This window comes from Paramisgurnus dabryanus, chromosome 6 (genome assembly GCF_030506205.2).
Source record: "Paramisgurnus dabryanus chromosome 6, PD_genome_1.1, whole genome shotgun sequence".
Classification (NCBI taxonomy): domain Eukaryota; kingdom Metazoa; phylum Chordata; class Actinopteri; order Cypriniformes; family Cobitidae; genus Paramisgurnus; species Paramisgurnus dabryanus.
Genome location: NC_133342.1, coordinates 30,264,227 through 30,291,370, shown reverse-complemented (window position 1 = coordinate 30,291,370; position 27,144 = coordinate 30,264,227). Strand labels below are relative to the sequence as shown.

Here is a 27,144-nt window from a genome sequence, read left to right as displayed (position 1 = left end):
GGATCTGCCATACGCAGTCGCTAACGTGTGGTCGTGACGTATATCATGCGCCGAAACCGTCCGGAAACAACAAGTACGAATAATCAGACAAACAAAACTTAGCAAACTTGTTTCTTTCTCCGGCTTTAACCTCTGTATATTCGGCAGCTTTGCAACAACGAACCGAATAGCTTTTCTCACGTTTTTCTCCACTGCCATTACTGAACTACAACTCAAAATTGACGCACGACCTCAACGTCATCATTTTTAGCCACCCCCTCTGTTCGCTGATTGGACCTGCAGATTTTTGCAGGAGAAAACGAAACTCTACAGAGCAGTCCCAGACGTACTGCTGAAGCGAAATGAAAATTAAGCGGAAGCACGTAGGAGGGCGGAGCCAGGCTAGGTACTTGTACCATCAGAGCTTGATATATAAACATCAAAAACATGAATAAAACATCAATGTGTCTTTATTAAACAATATCATTTAATTGAAGTTTTTACTAAACAAACAATAGAAATGTAAAGATTTGCGCCCTGGACGGCTTGCAGAGGTGTGGTCGAGCGCGGTTTACTTGTGCTCAGGTGTGGAATGCGCAATGTGATCGCAAATTGCGCCAGAATTCGGTTCAAAATGAGAGACGCCAATTGCGCATCCTTTATCTACCAATATGATGGCATGTGAGAGGGCAGTGTGTCATGACGCACAAAACAACGAATACCACAGACAACAATATGGTAGGCTCCACTGTTAAATAGGACATATTTTATTGCTAAAAAACAACGTTATTTTGTGTATTTGGTATAATATCATGTTTATGGTTCAAAAAACACATTATTTTTCCACATACCGTACATTTTTGTAGCTCCAGATATACTGGTTTCCTGAAAAGCACTAATTTTGTCAAACTTATCGATTAGAATAGCGCTGTGTCCCTGATTGGTCAGCTAATCTGTACGTTGTGATTGGCCTGAATACCTCTGATGTCAGCCAGAAAATTTGACGCTCCTTACCATGTTTGAAAGATTTGCTCACAATGCAATGCTTACAGGAGTTAACTTACACATTGTGAGTCCAAGCGGGAGGAATTATGATAATGTCGGTCTTTACTACATCATCAATCCCAGGAAGTAAACTGTTGCCTACAGTCCGTGTGTTTGTTGTAGTCCAAGAAAAGAGATTTACGTTGGAGACGATAACTTGCATCATCGTTTACTTTGTGGGTTGTACCTTTTGCATTTTGTTAACATGTACAAATACACTTACACACCAAAGGAAATTTAAATTCGTGAATCGGACCATAGGAGCTCTTTAAGAGAACATGCATGCTTCTGGGGGAGTAGGGAGGGGGCAATCGCGTCGGGGCATGTTTTGGTTGGGTACCTAATGTAAGTAAGGTCTAAGACATTTCAAACTTGATCAAAGATGTGGCCTGTTTTTGCCTCCCCAATAAAGAACCGTTATAGATTTATTATCTATTATTGTGTTGTTGCACAAGAACCCAATTTAGGTCCAAGTCATAAAGTGCATTAGTGCAATCCTTTTTAATTTATCTTTTCGATTCAGTCCGCACGGTGATAAAAGATTCCGCAACCATTTGTGAAAATGCAAACAGTCTGCTTGAGGTTTTAAATGTAAATAAGCCTTTACCCACTTAGCAAACTAAGTGGATATTTTGCATGTACCACAATTCATTCTTCAGAATACAATGTGGTTTTCTTTATCTGGCCTTCACTGTGACTAAAGATGTTTCACAGGTCACACAGCTGCTGCTTCCCTCCCTATTTATTGTTATCTGTACTGAAAACATATACTGTTTTTAATAAGTCAATCACCTTACGTCATTGTTTATAATAAACATGCAAAAATGTATTAGGTTATAAGACTTAAAATAGAAATAATGACCTAACTGTGGTCTTTGGACAGTTGTGGGTAGGCCTGTGCAAGTGACATCAGATTGCTCAGAAAACGGCAACAGCTTTTTATTGGGTGACCTTAATCTTACAAATTTGCAGAATATCCATAAAATTGAGATTATTTTTATTATCATTGATCACACTGTATGACCTGACACAGCTGTGTTTTACTGTTGTGTGAACCTAATAATTGTTATGCCTTAGTATAGCCATTAACAGACTAGCACGGGTAACAGGCACTCTCACTTACTGAAGGGGTGATGGTAATGCATTTGCCCTTATTAACCTAGTTGAGGGGAACTCATATTCCCCCTCCCATCGGTCGGCGGGAGAGAGAGTGAGAGTGAGTGAGCTTTGGCTAACAGCCAGTGTAAAGAAAAACCAGTAAGCGCCATCTGTCTTACCACATTAAGTTTACGCATCTGGACTACGTTTCTCCTGCATGCTGCATGATGATTTGCCCATGTTCTTGGAAACAGTAATACTGTGAAGCAAGTGTGTTTACTTGCACATGTTTGATTTTAATCAGACTAAAATAATAATGACACTGTATAAAAGGCAGTGTTTGCTCCCATTGACAACCAGTGGTTAGTAAAGGAAATATTATTTTGATATAACACACACATCTTGCCGTTCTGTATGAACTTTTTGTGTGAATTTACTCGCTTGGATACACTGTCAAAAAAAGGTGCAAAACTCTATCTCTTATGTTGCTGGGGTGGTACCATCAAAGGTTTATTTTTGTACCGCGAGCATCCATTCAAGTTGTAGCTATGTTTGAAAGTTGAGAGAGAGGGCAGCTTTGACATTTGAGTGGGCGTGTTTTAGTGCAGAAAGTGGACACGCCCCTAGCAAAGAATGCTGCTTATTTTTCCCAGGTTTTGTTAACTTATTTTATAGTATTTGTATCATTCAAATTTGGCTGTGTGGTTAATAGCTAATTTTTCTGGGGTGTAATAAACTCAGAACACTTTTAATATCACTTTACATGAACTTTTAGTGGATTTTAAGATAGCAGTCATGCATATGTGTACAAATATATCACAGGACTGCATTTTTACCGCTTCGTGACAGTGATGGGTTGTTGGAACTTGTGTGAATCTGCAGAATGAGTATTTGATGAAAGCTTGTTTCAGCTCACTCATGCGCTATGAATCTCATGAGACTGACTTTCTGTAACCGTTGACTCACATACTGTATATACCTGGAATGACATCAGCATTCAGCTGGACCAGAGGTCAATAATAGACTGTAGATCATCATCAATAATAGACCGTAGTACTTCCTAGATTAATAATTTACACAGTTCGCACAGTGATTGAAAGCATGGAAATATCAGGGAACTTAAAGAGAATGTTTTCCAGGCCATTTTTTTCATTTTAAAATTTAAATCTGAACCCCATGAATTGCAATCTTTGTCTTAAAAACACCCACACTGTGTTCTATTTTAACTTGTTAGTTGTTAATGTCACACATTATGACTTTTATTTAGCCTCCCATATCTTATGAATGATATGATGGGGGCATGGCTGTATGGTCCTCACTTGTCTAATCTTGGAGAATTTTGTTCAGTAACTTCAGTTGTGCGTTCATACGTTATGGTCCCTGTCAATATTTGAATGAAGCCAGAAATTTAAGTTTACCTGTGAGGATTTGCATTAGATGAGTATAGTCATAGATACATGTAAAACTCTTGTTCTCTGCTGGATTTGCTTCATATCATCATAGATACCATATCAAGATCATATTTTATATCAATTACATTATTACAGCAGGGCTCCAGACTAACTTTTTTCACTAGGAGCACTGTGGCCCCCAACTGAAAATTTTTGGGGGTGCAACCAGAAAATTTAGGGGCAAAATATTCACATTTCTACTAATTTCCACTGTATTACTAATAAATATTTTAATGATTGATGCAGAAAGTACAATGTACTGTTTCAAATTCAATGTCACATCACAAAAAATGGTCAAATCTACTGGTCGCACACTCAAATTTTGGTGGCAGTCTGGAGCCCTGTACAATGAACTGCCCAAACTCAACAAAATGCAAAATTATTAACATAAGTTGACTTTAAAAAAAAAAATTATTAAAATGATTTAACTCATGCTCTCTGGCCAGCAATAATTCACTGCACAAAAAAAAACCATGGAACAAGCCATATTTATCTTGGCTGACTGCTTGAAGTAAATTTATATGTAATGTTGTCTGGGTTTTATGGGTTTTTTCAACCTTCGGTGGTTTTGTTTTCAACTATGGGTATAACATAGCATGTTTATACTGATCTGTCTTTGGCAAGGCTCTACCGCGCCGCTCAGCCCCGTGCCATTCTAAAAAATCGAACACATTGTTATCTATTAGTATATGCACACCGGCGCCACCAGGTGGCCCCTGTCCGCGCCGCCCAGCTGTGACTCAGGAAGTTGCTCAAATCCCTGTCGCGCCACTCACATAGTTTAACATTAAATAACATCATCATTTTGCATTTTGAAGTAGACGCTATCTGAAGAAACTTGCGCTATTTAATGTGCACTTCTGGTTTACAATACCTCCTAGTTGTCCTAGACGCGACTCGACATGGCGCGACGCGACGCTGAGCTGCGCGGCTGGTGTGCGATCCCCTTGAGTCTTTGATGTCAACAACAAAATGTATGTGAACTCTTTTTTTTTTTTTTTTTCTTTTTTTTTTCCCTCTGTGGTAAAAAATCAGGTTTTTATTGTTGTTTATGTGGTGTTTTTAATATGTTTTAAGACAAATGTATGTGCAAATTCATCATTCAACACCCCATGTTTCCCACAGATCTGAAATATACAGGTGCCGGTCATATAATTAGAATATCATCAAAAAGTTGATTTATTTCACTAATTCCTTTCAAAAGGTGAAACTTGAATATTATATTCATTCATTACACACAGACTGATATGTTTCAAATGTTTAATCCTTTTAATTTTGATGATTAACTGACAATTCAAATTGTTCTGTTAATTCAGTATCTCAGAAAATTAGAATATTGTGAAAAGGTTCAATATTGAAGACACCTGGTGCCACATGCTTATCAGCTAATAAACTCAAAACACCTGCAAAGGCCTTTAAATGGTCTCTCTATCTAGGGCTTTTTCTCAATATGCGTTCTTCAGCGTCCTTGTGTTCTCGCTCTACATCATCATTAACCGTCGAAGTTCAATTTCAATTCCAATTCTCAAGAAGTCAAGTACAGAGGACGCATGAAAATACACGGATGTGTTCCTGATATCGAGGATGCATCAAGTGCAGACTTGCGCGCTGAAATCTGGGGAGGTCAGGTGACCAACAGGAAGATTGCACACATCTCAATTCTCACAAGTGCGTTCTGTGTTCTCGCGACCTTCTGAGTTTGTTCATCCAAGGGCGCCTGGCAAGACCAATCTCCACGAGAACGCACATCCGTTCTTTGCGTTCTTGGAATTGAGAAACAGCCTAGTTCTGTAGACTACACAATCATGGGGAAGACTGCTGACTTGACAATTGTCCAAAAGACGACCAGTGACACCTTGCACAAGGAGGGTAAGAAACGGAAGGTAATTGCAAAAGAGGCTGGCTGTTCACAGAGCTCTGTTTCCAAGCACATTAATAGAGATGCAAAGGGAAGGAAAAGATGTGGTAGAAAAAATGTGTACAAGCAGTAGGGATAACTGCACCCTGGAGAGGATTGTGAAACAAAACCCAGTCCCAAATGTGGGGGAGATTCAGAAAAAGTGGACTGCAGCTGGAGTCTGTGCTTCAAGAACCACTTCGCACAGACGTATGCAAGACATGGGTTTCAGCTGTCGCATTCCTTGTGTCAAGCCACTCTTAAACAATAGACAGCATCAGAAGCATCTTGGACTGGACTGCTGTTAAGTGGTCCAAAGTTATGTTCTCTGATGAAAGTAAATTTTTGCATTTCCTTTGGAAATCAGGGTCCCAGAGTCTATAGAATAGAGACACACAGTCCACGTTGCTTGAGGTCCAGTGTAAAGTTTCCACAGTCAGTGATGGTTTGGGGTGCCATATCATCTGCTGGTGTTGGTCCACTGTGTTTTCTGAGCTCCAAGGTCAACACAGATGTATACCAGGAACTTTTAAAGCACTTCATGCTTCCTGCTGCTGACCAACTTTATGGAGCTGGAGATTTCATTTTCCAACAGGACTATATGCCAGACCCAACAATGCAGAAGAGCTGAAGGCCACTATCAGAGCAACCTGGGCTCTCATAACACCTGAGCAGTGCCACAGACTGATCAACTCCATGCCACACACCGCATTGCTGCAGTAATTCAGGAAATATTGAGTGCTGTGCATGTTCATACTTTTCATGTTCCTACTTTTCAGTTGGCCGAGATTTCTAAAAATCCTTTCTTTGTATTAGTCTTAAGTATTATTCTAATTTTCTGAGATACTGAATTTGGGATTTTCCTTGTTTGTCAGTTGTAATCATCATCATCAAAATTAAAAGAAATAAACATTTGAAATATATCAATCTGTGTGTAATGAATGAATATAATATACAAGTTTCACTTTTTGAATCAATTTTTTTGGAATAAATCAACTTTTTGATGAAATTCTAATTATATGACCAGCACCTGTGCTTGTGGTGGTAGCTGGTGAAAAAGGCAATCATTACCCACTGACATATGTCTACTATTTAACTAGTAATATGTGACACAATACTTAGCTTTATTGAATATTTATATTAATTTCACATTATATTTCATAAATCCAACCACCACAATCTCTCTTTGCCATGAACAAAGCTGACACTGTTTGTCAAAGCACCACAAAAACACTTTATTGTTTTTTCACTGATATATGAAGCAATACTTGTAAAGATGACCCCTTTGAAATGTAGAAAGACTCAAACTCTTTTGAATACAATATGTATAGTCTATAATTGATAGACAATGTAGGTCTATAGATTATACATGGGTCTAGAGATTATAAATGTGACTGGTGTTATAATAGTTTGTTTTGCTTTCTTCACTTTCTATTAAAAAGAGCAGAAGCTGTAAATGTCTCTTTCTATTCCTCTCTTGACTATTAAAAGAGCATAATCCATTTTATTTCCCGGTGATGGGTGACTTTACAGCTTTGTGTTTTTTATATCTTGAGTCAGCTTACATAATAAGGACTGTTTGCCAGTTTGAGCTATAATTGCTTGATCAGTGCAATAGGCTTGACATTTGCATTGCTTATTTGCTACCATTTCTGCTTTCTGAGCAAACATTTTAGATATAAAAAGATTAATCTACATTAATAATATTATTATAAAAAATGTGAGGAAGAAAGTGCAGCGCGTGGTCGTGACTTTCAAAAAAAGAGCCAGTTGTTAACCTGATAAGCCCTGTCCCATATGGCACACTTTTATGACTTGTGGACTTCAAGTTTGATCTTTATATAGTGATTATTATGCATTCATAATGTCTTCCCTTGCTGTATTAAAAGTTCATAACCTAACTGTGACCCTCAGATTGTTATAAATATAGTTTCCTTTCTCATATGAAAGCTGGTTCCCAAATACTTGAAAAATACAGGTTTTAGTTTCACATGAACTTTCACATGAAAGAAAGCAGGAAACAACTACAGGAAGCGGAGATGTGCTTTCAGTCTATTCACACCATGCCTTCCCACATCTTTACTGTCACAATGCTCCGCATTCATGTGTCGCGAGCGCCGTGACTAACACATCACATCATGCTCTTTCATTCCATGATGCTCTTTGTTTACTTATCCTGATTGTTGTTCTTTGCTTTTTTTGTGTCATCTGATTTTGCCCACCGCATATTTTACCATCCATAGTTTACGATCCTTTCAATTCCACCAGTGTAGTTGAAGCAGCTGCAGTATCGAAGCAAGAACTTCTGAAATGGGACAGATCTTTTCATTTATTTCCTTTCATTATAGTTGCAGGAGTCTCCGATCTGTCCTGTGTTGTGAAGATGCACACTCTTTGGCCCTGTTTAGTTTACACCTGGTAATAAAATGCTTGGTTTGGAAGTGGATCAGAGTCTCTTTTGTCCACTTTCTTCGACACTTTGGGTTCGTGCTAGAAGTCAGGACCGATGGAAAAACATTGCGCTCTGTACTTGAGATGGAGAGTAGGTGGCATTTTCGACTACCTTTTGAATGTGGTTAAAAGTAGACAAGCTTAAAGGCGGGATGCATGATTTTTTTAAAACACTTTGGAAATGAGAGTCGTGCCGAGTATCAAAACACACTTGTAGCCAATCAGCAGTAAGGGGCGTGTCTACTAACCGACATCATTGCATGGGTTGTGCATGTGTGGGGTGGGTCTATCAAAAGAAGGTCCAGATTCTATTGGGGTAGGGTCGTGTTTGTTTAGGTGATTTCAAATGCAAAATTGGCTGTCAGAGATCATGCACCCCACCTTTAAAACATTTTACACCTATATTCAGCGTTGTCCACTTGTGACCCAAAAGCATCTTAATACCCGGTGTAAACCGGCCCTTTGACACAAAACGCATCCAGGTACAATAACGTCTTTGGTTTTCCAGCATATTCTTACTAAAACCCCATTCACACATCACTTTGGTCCCAGATAATTCCCATAAAATTGGCAGAGGCTTCTGTATGAACACACACATCTCGTAAATGTTCTGGGATTGCTCCTGAAAGAGGATCTAGTTACATTGTGGGAGAGCATTTTGTGTGAACAAGATGGTGAAAGGGTCCTGCCGTAGTGAGGGCGCATGTGTCATCGCAACCAGAAGTTCTGGTTTAGCTCTTTTACACAGGGATTTAAACGCAGGTCAACATTCACAACGAGAAATGTTGGCAAACTGGACTGAAACCGATCAAGGAGCTCGTCACTATCCACGCCGAAGCTGAGATCATTCACAAGCATGACAGAACAGCACATCACACACTCCTTATGATCTTGTCATAAACAAAAATGAACGTGCAAGGTTTCTAGAGGTAGAAATCACAGACTACTAGTAAACTTCAGATGCTGTGGAAAAAACCTACAAAGTGCAGGACTTTTAATACATTACAATACGTGTCTATGGGATCTTTATGGTTTGTGTGTAAAATCAATGCACAGTTTCCGGAAAATCATTATCGGTGTGAACAAACCAAAAATCAATCGATACCGGACCCGTTTTCCGTGTATTTCCGTAATCTCTGTATGAAAAGATTTTTATTAAAAACTTTTATTCCAGAGAGCATAAATCTTGATTGTCATTTTTGAGGAGACTTTTTTTGTCCAGTCACATTCAGACCCGGTTTGCGCTGTCCTGGTATTCATTAATGTTCAGGATTATGTAATAGCTGCACAGCTGGCCCGAATGTGCGCTTAATTCCCTCTGTTGCCTGGTTTACAAAATAATACCTTTTTTGCCGGTCTTAGTCAATCGCACACAAAGCCCTCAAACATTTTATCTACAATAGACCTGCTTTCAATAAAGAGATCTCCCTGAATTCTTGGCTTACGCTTATCCACTAAAACGCACACCTATTTCACTCAGTTTTCCCCGAAAGCAGCGTCATTCATCACTGACTGCTTATATTGCCAAGTCTTTATTTCAAATGTGAATGCGAGATAAAAGGTTGAGCGCTTCGGGAGATGAATGCCCTCGAGGCAGAAGCTGGAAGTACGTCACTTCTGTCAGCGCTGTTTGTGAGCGTGATTGAAATTGCACAATACAGCTTAAGATATTAGTGAATGTAATAAAAGCATGTTGAGGGTGACAGGGTTTGTTGACGCTAACTCCCTATGGTTAACTGCCAAGTGTGTGCGAATCTCAAGGAAAGTCGTGCGTATTGTGCGTACTTCACACCCTGGGTTAGTAATAGTAGGTTTAAAAAACAGATATATGCGTAAACTACTGTACATTGTATATATTTGGTATCTTTTTTTAAGATTAGCAATGCAAAGTGTGTTCAGAATTGTGAAGCATTGCTGGCTTTATCCAGGGCTTAAAGTATCCTTAACCTGGTTTTAAAAAGTTAACGTGGGGTTGAGCAATTTTAGTGTGTTATTTAATCCTCCAGTCTTTATAGGGTGTTTGTTTCCATGCTAATGTGAAGCATTGCTTTTTCCACCCATCAATAGTAAACGAATGACTTGAGTTCCAGGGATTAACTTTAACTCCTAAGCCTTGGCCTTAACAAAATAAAGCACTTTCCATACTGACCCACACTTTAGATTAAAATGTCTTGTGTTCGAACATTTGGGCTGTGAGCTTCAAATAGGAATAACAGCTTTCTGCTCAGCGGCGCTTTCATGCTTGGGAAATTTTACAGCAAGAATGCCGACGAGCATGTTTAGATCACTTTCATGTCTTTGTGTTTATCTCCGTCCTGGGTAGGAGGCCCATAGCTGTTTCGGTGGTCTTAAATAAGTGACACTGGCACTTTCTTTTACAAGGCTTGCTTGTTTTCACATCTGGATTTGGGTCTTGACCCAGCTAGATGCAGTTACACAACCTGTTTTGTTCTAATGCAAGACCAGCAGCAAATTGACATGAATGTCCCCCATATGTCGGTTTAAACCAGTTGTGTCTGCAGCAGTGAAACGGGTCACCTTTCTCCATAACAATGATAGCCACCCCGCAGAGATAGGCTAAGTATTTGTCCCCAAACAAACCCTTTCTAGGGGGCACGGTGGTATACGTTTGAGTGCTCCGGTATAGGGAATGCAGTACACATCTGGGTGCTTAGTGGTATTTTTGCATTAGCAGTTAAAGTCTTTAATTTTACTGTTTTCTACCAAAAATCATCCTCCTACACAATGTAACGATCTTTCTGTGAAAATATAACCTTGAGTAAGGTCACGTCAAAGATTTACATCATAATGAAATTGATAGCTGAAATCAAATTTTGATGCTTATTATATTATCTGCTCATTATTTGATACTGGATTTCACAGGCAGGCAGGGTCATAAATGTATAGCTTGTAATGCACTGTAATTCGCTTTGGATAAAAGCATCTGCCTAATGCATAAGTGTAAATGTAATGTATTTATGGGTGGGGGGTTAGTATGTTGAACAGAAGGACCATTCATAAGCATAGTTGGGTATTGAAAGGCTATATGGATAAAGGTTTAGTAATCCTCAGATTTATGCAAATATGCAGGCAAATCATACTTTTTATAATCCTTAAACAAATTTCATTATGAAAATGTATGCATGTGGTGATTGCGCAATGATGAATGTCATTCCAGAGAAAAGCAACTTATTTGAGATTATACATTATACTGTAAGAATCAAGAATGAGAAAGAATTTTGGGTATAAACAAAGAGTCAGGAAATAAAAATCATAATGTTTGTTTTCTTTAGGAGAGCCGTTAAGTGGGTTCATGTGAGTGTGAGATGATATCAGCTAGTTTTATAAACAACTGGTATTCAAAAGGTTTTAGCGTTATTAAATAAAAACTTATATGGATGGGCAGGACCATGCAATTGGTGTACAACTGAATTTAAACTTTATATGCTATTATAACACTGAAACTAAAAGACAATAATATAATAAATTCTAGTACCATATTGTATGTGCGTCATTTGAGTGCATTGAACAAACAGTCTTGAATGGCCATAATATGCAGACAGCAGTTGAGCAGAAGGACATTCACTGGCTTACAGAGGAAACTTGTCTTGTTTTCAAAGACATTCCTTGTCGGCCTGTGCGGGATCTAAGGAATTAATTAACTCCAAATTTAATTGGACATGCTTGTCCTTGTGGGTCTTACATAACGCTCCGAATGGGTGGGGTCATTCAATGAATGCTTTTTACAATTTTATAGGTTGATTATTATTGCAATTTCTAAAAAATAATAAGTAATGACCTTCATTATTTGTCCGACCTTCATTATTTGGACAAATAATGGACGTAACTTTTAATAACTTGCATTGTGCCATTTCAAGTGAACAAAATACGATTTAAAGGTGGGGGGTTTAAAGCTATTTCATGCATTCTGACCGAGGGGCAACCTTCCGATCTCCTTGTTGAAGCCAATACGGAAGTGACTTAAACTGCAATTCATCGACTTGACGCTTGAAAGGAGTCAATTCCCATAGAGCTCCATGTTAAAATGCCCAACTGTACAATAGAAAATAATGTTTACAGCCTGGCACAAAGTGTTTTTGGTCTGTATAGCTAATTTTGCCATTCATGACAACTGTAAGGGGGGTGAATTTTTGTAACTCATCCGTTTAAATTATATTAATCCTTAAAGTACTGCAAAATTAAAGGTGTGGACACTTGAGTGACAGGTGAACTGGCACTGCTGTCACTAGAATCGAACTAGGCAGGCGTGGTTTCAGCTTCCAGCCACCTCAGCTTCACCCACGGCCATGATGGTGATGGCAGGCAACGCCTACTTTAAGCTTCAAAAACGATCTTCACAAACCAATGGGTGACGTCACAGACACTACGTCCATATTTTTTACAGTCTATGATTCTGAATTTTTAAAACAGTTTAAGCATTGGATTCCTCATGATAAACAGGCAAAGTGTCAAAAACACTGTTGGACGTATGACGGAATATTTCTGTGCAGAATACTCCTTGTACATGTTTCGGAAAGTTGAACATGAAAGATTTATACATAAAGCAATATTTTTATTTCTGTTATGGGCAATTTCAGTGCAGGATGTACAGTGGAAGTCCTTATATGGGCACTTTAACTTGGGATGCACCGAATCCAGATTTTTTTGGGTTCGGCCGATGCGTTCGTTTTTCCAGGTGGGTCCACGAAATGTGAAACGCCTCAAGGCTCACCGAAAAAAAACCCCCACTTATCTCCACGTCAGCACCTGATGTGTGTAATCAACGGCCGCCTGACGTCGACCAGCGTAGCGCAAGCTTAGGGTTCGGTTCGGTGGAAAAAAAATCTAAGATTCGGCCGAACCCGAACCCCATCAAAAAGCCCAGTATTCGGCCGAATCCGAATCCTGGATTCGGTGCATCCCTAACTTTAACCGGAATAGCGTGCAGACCAACCAAGAGCTGACACAAAATCAATGTCACCAAAGAAGTGTGTTGTAGTTTGTTAAAGAAATGTAAGCTTTTTCAACTTGTAAACCCAGCTTTATGGAAACAATTGATTTGGTTGTTTATTCATAGTAGCAGTTTATTTAACGCTGTTGAAATGAGGCGGTCCCAACAAGGTCATGAGTCGCAGGCGGTACGTAAAATTGCATCAAATGTCTGTGTTTTTTTGGCAGTCGGCACGTAAGTGCATATTATTTACCACATGTCTGTGTCATTTACATTATAAGTTATCCAGAAATAGTGGGATAATGTTTTTTGTGCGTTGTTTGCTCGTGACTCGGTCCGCCTCCAGGAGCTTGGGTTTATTCAGAAAGAATCTGTACTGCTGATCTGTCGTTTATAAATCTGATAAAACTAAAAACTCTTTGCATATATGAAGGATATACTACTGCTCTATAAGTACTCTAGAGCAACATGAAATTAATAACATTATAAATGTTAGGGTTTTATAGTTATATGTTATAGAAAGATAACCGGGTTGACAGCTTTATGGTTTATTTATGAGTTGACACATAACCTAGGGGTACAACTTAAATAATTTGCCTACATAAAGGTGCTTTAAAAAAACTTAAATTTTCATGCAAATCATGTATTCACACACAACGTTAAATGCGTTCTCATTTGTTAGTCTTTGGATAAGTGTCTGCTACATGAATAAATGTAAATGTATATTTGCATATACATTAACAAAAACATTGGAAATACAGAGAGACGCAACACATTTGACATATCCCTAAAGTCATTTTACTGATATGAGGAAACAAATGCACTTGCTTTGCGAACGGTAGTAAATGTTGAGTGTGATGAAACCTGTTTGACGTTTTTCTAGTCACGAAGCTGATTTATGATCATTCGGTCTTTTTGATGACTTGTTTTAACCCCAGTGCTGACTGCTAATTGTCAGGCTCTGATCAGACTCAAAGTTATGAATCACTGCTTGAAATTTCACAAGAAGCTGTTTGTACATCCTTATTTTAAAGATCAACCAATCTCAGTTCGTCACCGCTTTAACTTCTATATCCTGTGGCTGCCGCATGGCTTTGGTCCATTAAAATCACTTACACACATTATTTTTGGTAAAGTCACCCTAACTAAAGTTACAGCATGCACTTTAAATCCAGCCGTACAGTTAAAGTCATTCATGGCCGTATATAGCGCAGCTGTGTCTCAGTGTGACTGGATCATGCTGTGTTCATTTCCAAAACACATCGCTTAAACTGACTGATCATTGTGAGGAGTGCAAATTTAGCCTTTAAATGGTGAAATGAACAAACGGTTGGTTGGTTGGTTGGTTGGTTTGTTTGCTTTTCCCCAGTTTTGATAATACAGGACCTGTTAAGAAACAATAGACCAGTTTTGGGAAATGTTTTTGGAGCAAACATCCATATGCCCACTTCTGTATTTACAGCATTACAACAGAAACGACAAACAAAAATTCAAAGACTGTTCAGTCCAAGTTACAACAGGCTCTATGAGATCGATGTGAAACGGGGGAGAAGAAGGGGGCGTGTCGCAGCTGCTTCTCTTTCTTACAGAAATACACATTTCCTGTGTTGCCAATCCCAGGAATTTGATACTAAATGACCAGGTTTCCAAACACTGTAAAGCCTTGTGCAACATGAAGTAAATATTGCCTCATTTGCTTCATAAATGGTACTTTGTATAAACCTTAATGCTGTGTGTCACACCTAAAAACTTCTTACCACACTTTCCTCTTGGTTTAGGTCAGTCAGGGAAATGTCCCAGGCATTGAGAGTGCATACCTGGCCATGGACACTGAGGAGGGGGTGGAGGTTGTGTGGAATGAAGTGCAGTTTTCTGACAAGAAGGTTTTCAAGTCTTTTGAGGTAAGGTCACATAAATGACATAAATAACTTGGCTGGGAGGCCTAAAGGGATAGTTCACTCCAAAATGACAAATTTAACATAAATCACTAACCCCTGTGTTGTTCTAAACCACCAAGTGCTACGATTGTCTTGAACACTTTTTTTAAAGATATTTTTGATGAAAACTGGGAGGCTTCTGTCTGTCCCATTGACTTCAGTAAAAGAATGAAAAACATTGGCAAAAAGGTCCATCAGTAGTTCAATAATAATACTATGAACCAACGAGAACACTTTTGTGTCTAAAGATAACAAAACAAACGATTTTATTCAACAATTGGTTGTTCAGTGCACGTTTTACAAGCAGACTTGGGCGCATGCTGCTGACTTAAAGCGTAACTAAACCCCTGGTCAGAGGCTGACTCCACCCACTGCAATATTTGAAAAATGCAAGAAAAGTGGGCAGATCCCAACGGAGATAGAGGGGACGAACTAAGCTCGTATCAAGTGTGTGGTGAGATCGTAACAAGGGCGTGGTGAGCTTGAACCTGCTTACGTCACGAGTCATTTCTTGGACCCAACATCCAATAGGAAAATTCAACTGCAGTAGCCACCGTTCAACCTCAAGAGGGCAGCACTCAGACGTTTTTACACCATATATTGTAGTATTGAAACACTTTATATCCAAATGTCAAAAAACTTACTAAAATCAATGAACAGCACTAATAAAGCGTCATTCTTACAGATCATTAACTAAAAAAAGTTGGTTTGGGGTTTAGTTACTCTTTAATATGCTGACGTAGTTGCGTGCGTACAGACACTGAATACGCTGGTAAGTAATTTGCGCATTTATACGGGCTGTTTAATTATTGTTTACAATGTTTGCATAATGGCTTAAATAACAAAGCGGGGAAAAAACATTGGCAACTACATTAGCAGGTGATGTCAGCAGCATGCACTGTAGTCCGTTTGTAAACGCGCACTGAACAACCAAGGAGGAGAACAAATTGTTGAATAAAATTTTGTTTTGTTTTCTTTGAACACAATAGTGTTCTTGTCGGTTCATAATGTTATTATTGAACTACTGATGGAACATGGACCTTTTTGGCGATGCCTTTCATTCTTTTATGGGGAACTGAAGTCAGACCGAAGAAGCCTCCTGGTTTTGATCAAAAATATGATTTATGAAAAAATTATCATTTTTGGGGTGAACTATCCCTATAAGGCCAAAGTATGGTGTTTTTTTTAAGTGTACGCAAGGGTCCATCTACAGTGTGCCTGACGCAATTTACAAAAGTAGACGTGTACAATAGATGTACAGTCCGTAGGTCACGCATGCGCCTTCAGGAAAATGTAGTGTGTAGCTCAGGAGATGCATTGCATTTTGTCGAAATGCGCCAAACGTCTGTGTATACGTACGAGTCAAACAAACTATACTTTGCAAGGCTGTGCGTTCAACCGTGCGCATACGTTCGCGTACATGTGAAAAGCAGACTATACTTCGGGCTTTAAGGCCGAAATATGGTCCATTTTTATGCGTATGCGAGGGTCTGCGTACATTGAGTTTTATGCAATTTCCAGCTTAAAATAGTACATGTTTACTGTACTTGCATTGCAGGGGTTTTTTACATTGTGTTTTTTTTACATTGTACGCATAGGTCTTGTGCCCGCCTACAGGAGAACACTGTATGTAGCCCAGGAGATGCATTGCATTTTGTTGCGTGTACCATCACTTACATAAAAAACAGGTTTAAATCCGGGCACTTGCTGACTTGTATATTTGGTTGTGGCCAATTTTGTTGAATCAAAACCATCTATTAGGGCTGTGACGATTAATCGCGCAAAGGCGCGTTTTCTCAATGAATGAATTTTAATGAATTACCGGAACATCCAAAAGCCAGAGGGCGCTCTCATGCGAAACTCCATTTGTGGAGTTTCCACAGAAGAAGTAGCATTACAAATGCTATTCCAGGAAATGTCTATAAGAATATTTATATCGCTGTTCTTTAAATTGTTTCAGGTATTTTTTAATGATAATAAATAATATTTTTAATGATTTTGTTTAACGAGTGTTGCTTTTTTAAATGCACGTTAAAAATGACACCCAATGATTTTAGATTGATTAGTACTTCCTACTGACCAAAATGGCGTAGTACACGCACAATCTGTGCATGAAACACAGAATCGCAGCCTTGTGATTCAGAATCGATTTCGGACAGATATTTTTTAATGGGAAACGCGATTAAATCGTCGCAGACCTACCACCTATGATGTGTTACTGTATTGAACAATCGTGATGAATGCACAATGACAGAAAATTTGATTTAAAAAAAACTAGGGCTAGACAATATATCGTGTTAGCATCAACATTGCAATAGAAAATAAATTGTTTTGTTTTTTCTACAGCTTATTAGAAATTTTTCTAAGAGTACCCTTGAAATTTCATGTTCTTCTTTTCTGGGTTTTAGGACAAACTGAACACATCTTTGTATCAATGTATTTATGCAGGACAGGATAAAGGAGATGTTTGAGAACCTGATGCAAGTTGAACATCCAAACATTGTAAAGTTTCACAAGTACTGGCTGGACATGAGAGAGAGCCGAGCGAGGGTGAGATACGAAACACACCCGAAATAACAAGCGTCTCAATGATCTTTGCTCTAAATTCACTTGTTTGTCACAATTCTTGTCACGCAGGTGATTTTCATAACCGAATACATGTCATCTGGAAGTCTCAAACAGTTTTTGAAGAAGACCAAGAAAAACCACAAAACTATGAATGTAAAGGTTTGACATTTCGTCAGTCATTTCAGTTGCCCCCACACACAGGAAAAGTTGGAGGGCAACGCCACCTTCTGGCAGATATAGGGCAAAATCACTTATATGTATACTTTCTGTATGTCTCAGGCATGGAAACGTTGGTGTACACAGATCCTCTCTGCGCTCAGGTAGGATTTTGTGTATTTAATAATAATATATCTCTATAATGTCTGTCTGTCTTTATAACAAATCAGGTATTTAAGGTATTTGTGTATATTTTGGTGTTAAAAATATTGTATTGCAGCTTAAAAATCCAAGGCAACATGATGGGTATTGGTCTTAGAGCGGGACTCTTGACTTACCAATGACAGAAGAGGGTAATGATAAAAAACCAAAATTAAATGCAAAAGCTGCTTAATGCCACCTCCATCAAAAATTAGATGATGATATTAACCGAATGCTCTTGGCATGTAATGCTTATTTACAAAAAAGCATGTTAGACACATTTGGAGGGTTTTGCTTCTAAACTCATTTTTTTTTTTTACATGGAAAAAGTATCATTTTATATAACCTAATATGTTTTGTAAGTTGTTTCATCAGCAGCATGGGTGATTTTAAACACTGTAACTGGTATGCTTTGTACTCATGCTTTGTTCTTTTTGTTCTCAGTTACTTACATTCCTGTGATCCGCCCATTATCCACGGTAACCTGACCTGTGACACTATCTTTATCCAGCACAACGGCCTTATAAAGATTGGCTCAGGTTTGAAAGAGTCTTTTAATCCTAATAGGGATTTTTATAAGCTTTAACTCCAAATAAAACAACATCAATATATTTATATGAGATGTTTAGGTATCTATCTTTGCTTTTACAGTTTGGCACAGGCTGTTTGTAAATGGTGAGTTCATTCTTAGATTTGAATGCCATGTGAAATGTGGAAAGATTTGCACATACTTTTCGGTTTCTTTTCCTTCCTTTTGAACAATGCTTTGCATATACTGGCCTGAAATCCAAGCAGTTATCTAATCGTAACATTCCTTGTCAGTTTTCACAAATTAAAACATTACAAAAGAATTAAATAAGACCCAGTTTATACATAAGTTTATTAACATGTACTTGTGTGTGTATATTGTTTAAACAATCTCCGGTATAAAGTTTGGTTAATGTTTTGAGTCCCTCTTTATCCTTTAGTGTTTGCTGAGGCTATTCATGGGAACGTGCACCAGCATCGAGATGAAGTGCGAAATCAGCACTTTTTTGCTCCAGAATATGGCAGTAAGTTTCTGATGCCTTTGTAACTATCTCTGTTCGGGTGCCCAATCTTATTTTGACTTTTTTAGTCTAAACATCTTGATGACTACCGGTTTCATATAGTTTTTCCGGCTTGTCCTCCTTGTCCAGTATGTGTAATCCTCTGTGAGCAGTTTCGGCGTTACACTGCAAAAAATTAATGACCGACTTAGAAAGTTATATTAGAAAACAAGACAAAAATACTAAAAATTCTTAAATTGAGATACATTTACTTGGCAAGCAAGTGACTTAAGATATTAAGTCTTGTTTATTTAAATAAATGATGAAAATCAAGAGGTTTTTTTTGTTTTGTTTAAAACAAGTCAAAATATCTGCCAGTGCAGTACGAAAAATCAACTTAAATTAAGTTTACTGAATAAAGTTGAAACTGGAATTAAGTTTATTTTTTCCTACTGCACTGGCAGATATTTTGAGGCTACAATATTTAAGATTTTTGTTATAAAATATAAACCACTTGTAGTGTGATTTTTTTTTTATTTTTTTTATTTTTTTCATGGAGTTGTGTACTTGCATTATCCCAAATGTTCCCTATTATCCTCATTTTAAATACTGGCTCGTCCCTTGTCTCTCTTGTAATTGTCGCCCTTTTAGTAACTTAATATCTACGCTATCCTCCGTTCCTGATTGTAGAAACTATGGCAACATGACTGGTCGTATGCTAAAGTGCCGGTTATACAGCATCTAAAGCGCAGCTGTTGTGCCTTGCCACGAATTCATTACAATGGCATAAAATAATTTGATCAAACGTACAAGTAAAAAAACATGAATTCATTACCTCATCCATGAACATGAATAGCAAATTGCATAGCTTTATTAAAGGGACACTCCACTTTTTGTTAATATGGGCTTATTTTCCAGCTCCCCTAGAGTTAAACAATTGAATTTTACCGTTTTGGAATCCATTAAGCCAATCTCCGTGTCTGGCGGTACCACTTTTAGCATAGTTTAACATAATTCATTGAATCTGATTAGACCATTAGCATCAATGATATTACGCAGTGCCCGAAAATAGTCCCCGGCATCATTATTATGCCAAAATGAGAGTATAGTCCTAGCCATATCGGCCTAGAAAATCGCAACTTTATATTTTCCGTCTGTCTTAGTACATGTAACAACAGAAGAGTCAAGTTTTAAACAGGAAAAATATTGAAACTCTTTGGTTATTTTTGAGCGCGATGCTAATGGTCTAATCAGATTCAATGGATTATGCTAAGCTATGCTAAAAGTGCTAGCGCCAGCTGAATGGATTCCAAAACTGTAAAACTTGTGTCCCTTTTACCTTTGTTATTGTGAAATAGCGACTTCTAGTGGTGAAAATCCTAGATATTGTGCCTTTGAGTGCAAATTTCAGAATTGTGACACCCATAATAGAGATGTCACCTCCATAACATTGTTTCTTCCTTATAAATGCACAAACAAAACAGAATAAAATAAAATAAATATTTTATGTTCTTTGAAGAGCCATACCTTCTCCATTTGTTGTGTATTATTGCTTCTTGTTTGTGCATTTTGAATCACAAAATTCCTTCAGAGTATGTCGTCTCCCAAAAACATGTGTCCTGTTTTGTCACATCCATAACACATGCACATTTCCCACATCTTAAATGGAAAAAGAAAGTATAGACTCCTATTTTCTGATCATAAACATATGGTTCAATATATTGGTAATAAATACATTCTGACTTTTTCTATTTAAAATTTTCCCTGCAAATGTCACATCCATAACGCTGGAATTGCTCAATTTGCTTTGCAGAAATTCATTTAAAATGCACAAAACCAAAGCAGTAATATCCAACACACTTTTGCACACTTTTTGCACCTTTATTTAATTGTGTATCTCTTTTTCCAGTTGCTGAAGATGACCATGCCATTGATATATTTTCGTTTGGAATCTGTGCCTTGGAGGTCTGAAATTACATATGATCAAATTTAGAATACAATTGTTACTTTGTAAGATCAGAAACTAAACCTTAACCTGTTTATTTCCCATTCACCTTAAGATGGCAGTATTGGAAATTCAAGCCAATGGAGACACAGCGGTTTCAAAAGAGGCCATAGATCATGCTGGACACTTACTTGAGGATCCACTCATGAGGGTAAAAGATATCAAGCGTACCTGTATGTTTATATCTGTAACTAATACATCACAGTTAAACTGGTTTGGTTTAATCTTGCTTTACATTGACAGGAATTCATCCAGTCGTGTGTACGAACAGAGGCCAAGACAAGACCCACGGCTCATGACCTGCTGTTTCATAGAGTCTTATTTGAGGTCCACTCCTTAAAACTGCTTGCTGCGCACTGCTTTATCAATAACCAGTGTAAGGGAAATTTGGAAAACACTTTTGTTTATACCTCCTAGACTAAGTGTGATACTGTATACTTAACATAAACAGAAACATTATGAATGGCCTAGTAATGGTAAATGAAATTAATGAATTGTATCTGTGGTCTTCAATAAACCTTTTCATTTTTTTCTAGATCTTCTTCCTGAGAATTGTGTGGAAGAGAAGACCAAATCTTATGATCCTAATGGCATTATGGCAGAGATTAATCATCAAGACCGACCTGGAGTTCATCTAAAGTGGGTTTCTGAAATGGGTAACATTGTTCTTCGGCAGGTGTTTCCATTTCTAAGTTTTAATTTTGCTTTTGTTTTTAAGGTATTCTCACGTTTCTCCTCTTGAGCTGGACAAATTCCTTGAGGATGTTAAGTAAGTCACAGAGCACACCTGTTATTAAGGTGCGTTTTGGTCAGTCAGATCACAAGCGATAAGAGACACATTCCCGCTCACACCTGGTCTCTTTTGTCCAATGACCGGTTTCAGTAAACGCTGCTTGTGTTGTTAGTAAACATGCAGCACAATGTTTTGTATATGTAAGGGCTTGCGCAACTTTCACGCAAAATGAAAAGCGGAGAGCAGCCGCTTTAGTTTTATCAGCTATACACTAAATACAGCACTGAACACTGTGGGTTCAGGACCAATGTAAAAACATTGTGTTCGATACATCACACATTCGACCACATGAGCAAAAGCAATCCGGTTAAATGTGTTTTCGACTACCTCTGAATGTGTTGAAAAGTGGACAAGCACAAAACGTTATACACCCCTTTTACACCTGTATTTAGCGTCATCCACTTGCGATCCGATGATCTTAATACCAGGTGTAAACCGGGCCATAGAAAAGATCTGCTGATCTAAGATTTAAGTAATTTTAATTTTAGTGCTTGTGTATTTTGACACTGCAACCTTTTTTTGCATGACCAGGAATGGCATATACCCCCTGATGAACTTTGCTTCCCACCGACCGCATCCTATTCCCCGCGCTCTTTCTTTGTCCCAGGAACAGACAGAGACCGTGAAGTCTCCAACGCCGGAACCACAAGAGACTGAAACCAGGAAGGTAAAAAAAACGGAGCAATTTTTTCTTGGATATAAAGAATCTCTGCGTCTGAAATCGCATACTGCGACAGTACATGATGAATTAAATGAAGTACCTACTCATTGACCGTTAAAACAGTCCGTTCTAATTATAAAGTTTGAATATGGGTAGTGTGAGAGAAATTCAGACGAACACTAAAAATTTTGTGTTATTGGGAGGGACAATGGGACGAGCCCAGCCCGCTGGGTTTTAATTGAACCTATGCTGAGTTGTTTCAACCCAAAATGCTGAGTTGTTTTAACCCATTTTTGGCTCAAATATAAACATTATCTGGGTTAATTTACTGGGATGTACTACATCTGCCATGTTGATACATCACAGAACGTACGTCATCATAACAAGGAGGTGTTAACTTAAATGATGTTAAACAAGCGCGATTTAACCTTAAATGTATTTACATTTGAATAGAGCCATTTTTTAATATGATGACGTTCTCATTTTTCTTTTTGTTCTTTGGGCTTCTCCTGGGGGCTCACGGGATAGTAAAGTGTCCATCGAATGCACTCTTCAAAATCTTGCCGGAAGTAGTTGGTCATCCGGGTACTTTTCGCCTACTGTTTTTTGAATACTATGAATTTGGACATACTACTCAGCTGGCCTACTAGACATTTCGGATGCATCTAGTGACAGTTTAATTTCTAATGCCAGTTCCCTATCTGGAAAGGATTCACATCTGATACTGGTGATGATCAAGGGTCATTTTGGAAAAAGCTGACGTCTATCTAAACATTTCTCTGAAATGGTGATCGATACTTTTTTTAAATGTTTTTTATCAAGGTTATTCAAACATAGTTCTACGACTTAGTTATACGCCATAAATATATCCTTAGAAGCTGGCATGGCATTTAAAAGGAAAGAAAGAAAAATGGTCATCAATCCCTGTTGCCCATGTAAAAACAAAATTTTCTTACTACTTCGTTTTTTATCTTCAATTAGTTATGGGGTATTTTTAAAACACTGTCCTTTTATAACTATCCTCTTTTGTGAGACATTAAACTTACTTAAAACCATAAATAAAATCTTTGGAATTTATCACACAAAAACGTTAAAGTTACGAAAGTTTACATAATGGCAGGGTTTCACAGAAAAGGTTTAAGCCTAGTCCCAGATTAAAGTGCATGTTTGAGGCATCATATCTGGAAACAACTTGCCCTGGCAAATAAAAAATATATCCGTGCATTGTTTTGTTTCGTTAACAATTGTTGACACCAGTCATGTTTTTTTCCAAGTGGCATTTAAAAAGCTACTTTTTAATGTCATAATTTAACTAAGGCTAAGTATTATCTGTGAAACTTAAGCCGAAAAGATTTATAAAATCAAAATCTTGCTCTATTTTTACAAACAGGTTGTCCAGATCCAGTGTAATTTGGAAGCGAACGAAGAAGGCACAAGGAGTCATGTGAGTTTATTTTGTTTGGCATCTTCACATGTAAAGCTGTGAATATTCTGCATCATCTATCTTTTCTTTCCCTGTAGCTCTCTCTCTTTTTAAAGATGGATGACCGGCTTCACCGCCAACTAAGCTGTGATGTTCTGCCATGTAAGTAAACATTAGCCAAGAAATGTGCCAAGGGCACGTCAATGGAAGTTAAAGTACTTTATGCAGTTATTACGTTGCACTATAAAATTGCCAGGCATATCCATCACTTAATGTTTTATCAGTGCGCATGATGAATGAGATGTTAATGTCTTTTTAGATTTTTCTTCACCAAGAAAGACCATGTGTGAGTTGTTTATGAATTAAACTGTGTTTACTTTTTTCTCAGCTGACAGTCCCAAGGACTTGGCTAGTGAATTGGTTCATCATGCTTTTATTAGCGAGGTAAGCATAAGCTCTTATAAACAAAAGCTTTTATTATTTATCAAGCTAAACAGGTCTAACCAGCTTACTTTTAAAGTTACATATCTATAGATTTTAGTAGAATATGGTTTTGCTGGAGAAGTCTAATTATCCTATTTTTGTGTTTTGCAGGAGGACTGTGAAAAGTTGGCAGGTTTTCTTGAGGATGCATTATGTAAGCACCGGTCAGGGACGTCTTGCTCTCCTACTGCCATGGCTGTGATGTACTAAGTCCAGCTGGTCTAAACTGAAGTCTTCAAACAGACGAACAGAGCCTGCAAAGTGGGCCTGAGCTTGAGGAAAAGAGAGCGATCCAGACTGACAAGAGCAAAACTCAACGTTTAATAAGTGAAGTTCAATCTAAGGTGGCTTTTGAAAAAGCGAGGCACGCAGCAAACGGCAGTGTTCATTCATGGAGTACAGTGAGCGCAGACTGTTGGCTTTAAAGTGGATGGTTGATTCTGTCATCGCATAATGATGATGATGATGAAACACACAGAGGGATTCTGCTTCAGTGCCAACATTTTAGGGTTTTTTCTTGAAATACGAGTTGAATGGGGATTTTTAATCATAAACATCCTTCAAAGTCAAGCTGTCTATGACATCATCCGTCCTCCACCCATCTTCCAAAAGACATCTGCCAGGAGAAAAATCTTGCACAAACAGACATTTAGGATGCTTTGGGAACCTGAGAGAGAAGGCTAAAAGTCCAATAAATAAATCATGGCTTCCCAGTGATCAACAGAACTGGATTCTTTTATCAGTGTCTGCGTATTCCAGACTTTAATGTATTATTTATTATTTTAAACTATTAATACATGGTCTTGATAGAGACACGTGTTTAATACTCTAAGCAAGGTAAACATTTTTTTAAATAATAAAATACAAATTTAATCAAGTGTAATTTCTTTGTTTGCCTGATAGTGGGCAAATTAATTGACAATGATAAAAGTGCTCTTGGCATCCGTTATACTAATATATCTCTTTTAACACTCTCCGTTTTAGATCAGGGGTGAATTTTACAAAGACCAAGTGCCTTTGTGTTTAACACATTTTTTTTTTTTTTGCTTTGGTATTGGTGATCAATGCGTGTTGTTGCCTCAATTGTTTGTAGCAATAAAACAGAAGGGCACTGCATACTAAGGTACTGGACCAAGAGAGATTTTTTTTTAATCTTCAGCAAATGTTTTTCAACCAAAGGAACAAATGTGTAAAATACAAACAAAAGCAAATAACGAAGCAGCAGATAATGCATACTAACACAAGTTGACACACTAAGGCTTAAGTCCATTCAATGTCCAAGTGCAAATGTGTTGATATGAGCAGCACATATGTGAATAGGAGCTAATACTTGATCAGCTGCTCTGAGGTGTTTAACATGTGCCCAGTTTACGTTTTCTATGTTCTTTGTGTTTTGTTTTTGTTATTGTTTTAAAGATGTTTACAACCCTCATGTTCCTTACACCAATGAATGCATAGAATAAACTGACCAGTGACTGAACTAGAAGAAAAAACGGGTTTACTTTAATAAATCCTTTGTGGGAGGGGGAGTCTATGATCTTATTTTCATGCCATCTGCATTTTACAACAAATATGTGTAGCCTATATTTATGTCATATGAAAATGGTGAATCACTTTATATTCGGGATGCACCGAAATTGTGGCTGCTGAAAATTTTTGGACGGAATTGCGTTATCGAGTGCAAATGCCACACAAGTTCTGTGTGATGCGCCATGACGCGCTTTTATGCGTCTTCTGGCGTCTGAGATCACGCGCATTGACTCACGTGGTTTTAAAGTCAAGTTCAAGTACTCTCAAACGCAACAGGTTATTAAATCTAGTTGTTAACGTTTGGGTTTGTCAGTAGCTGAGGATAAAGTGCACAGGTTTCAGTAAATAATGCGGAACTGTGATGGTGCAGGTGCTGATGTCACTGAAGCTCATTTTAAGCCCGTTGACATAAGCGGAACGGAGGTGTCTTGTCTGCTGTTTTCATTATAATGATTGATTGTGTATCTTAATTAAACGTAGGCTGCTGAATAGCTGCTTCACAACTGTTTTGCATGCAATAGTTCTTAAATGTTACACCATTTATATAAACATCTGTTTAATTTGATTATGTTGCATCACTAAATGAAGAAATTTATTATTTATTCAATTTTGGTGTGCTACTTTCAAAGAAGTTTGATTGTTTTTATCGGTTTGTAGTCCAACTCCGATTCATTAAATTAATGAAATTGAAAAGTTTATTAATAATAATAATACAATACAAACTTTAAAAAATACTTTTTGTGTCCTTTTCTGTTTTCGGCAAAGTGCATCCAGAATTTTCGTTTTGGCTCTGAATTTCAATCACTACTTTACTGAACAGATACATATCATTGCCAGAGCTGTATCTGGGTGCGATGCTTACAACTGAAAAAAGGGGAAAATACATTGCAACTATCACCTCCAGTATTTAATATTAATATATAAAGCAGTATTAAAAGATTAAATGCCTATTTTCACATGTTGGCCAGAGCAATCGTATGCTAACTATATGGGGTGCTTTCAGGCTTTTGACTCACCAATATATCAAAATGCATGCTAGTAAAATAATTATTTTACATGTTTATTACATTGCCATGTATATGGTGGATACATGGTGGACTCTCATTTTATTCTAGCAATTTAAACGGTCACTATCCTTTAAGTGTAAGACACATGTACTTGCAGTGTGATCAACTTTTATGTAAGTACATGTTAGAAATATGAATGTGCTGTTCATAACGTTTTATAAATGTACTCTTTATTCCTGGTGTCCTTTTTATCAAATATGTTATGTCTTTTGCTTTTGGGGAGTTTAATTTTTCATTTTTGTTTAAACTCTATATGGTGACATGAAATGTACTATATAATTAAACCATCTAATACTATATTAATGTCTGATTTTGTTTCTTCTGTATTAGTACCATTGTACTAGACAATTTACAATTATTTTACGCTATATCACTTTAATCTTATGAGAAGTTACATTAGTGTTGCTTTAATAAATATTGT

At 37.6% G+C, this 27,144-nt stretch overlaps 2 protein-coding genes across 5 annotated transcripts in view; one reads left to right on the top strand and one right to left on the bottom strand.

Moving 5' to 3' along the window:
* Positions 1-27,022, top strand: part of nrbp2a (nuclear receptor binding protein 2a) — a 33,440-nt gene extending 6,418 nt beyond the window's left edge. Inside the window, exons 2-19 of one of the 4 annotated variants that reach the window (XM_065276568.2) lie at positions 14,334-14,548; positions 14,650-14,772; positions 17,257-17,358; positions 17,446-17,535; positions 17,656-17,696; positions 18,178-18,272; positions 18,385-18,408; positions 18,702-18,785; positions 20,671-20,726; positions 20,822-20,917; positions 21,010-21,142; positions 21,303-21,405; positions 21,485-21,535; positions 22,091-22,226; positions 23,611-23,664; positions 23,742-23,805; positions 24,032-24,087; positions 24,238-27,022. In XM_065276568.2, the coding sequence (XP_065132640.1) occupies positions 14,695-14,772; positions 17,257-17,358; positions 17,446-17,535; positions 17,656-17,696; positions 18,178-18,272; positions 18,385-18,408; positions 18,702-18,785; positions 20,671-20,726; positions 20,822-20,917; positions 21,010-21,142; positions 21,303-21,405; positions 21,485-21,535; positions 22,091-22,226; positions 23,611-23,664; positions 23,742-23,805; positions 24,032-24,087; positions 24,238-24,336 (1,362 nt within the window). In that variant the 5' untranslated portion in view covers positions 14,334-14,548; positions 14,650-14,694 and the 3' untranslated portion in view covers positions 24,337-27,022. Of the gene's footprint in view, positions 1-14,333; positions 14,549-14,647; positions 14,773-17,216; positions 17,359-17,445; positions 17,536-17,655; positions 17,697-18,177; positions 18,273-18,384; positions 18,409-18,701; positions 18,786-20,670; positions 20,727-20,821; positions 20,918-21,009; positions 21,143-21,302; positions 21,406-21,484; positions 21,536-22,090; positions 22,227-23,610; positions 23,665-23,741; positions 23,806-24,031; positions 24,088-24,237 lie in introns of those variants that run through there. The other 3 variants (XM_065276566.2, XM_065276567.2, XM_065276569.1) reach the window with 3 other exon arrangements.
* Positions 1-27,144, bottom strand: part of LOC135767009 (GTP-binding protein 4-like) — a 326,314-nt gene that overhangs the window by 256,369 nt on the left and 42,801 nt on the right. The gene's annotated exons all lie outside the window — the stretch shown is intronic.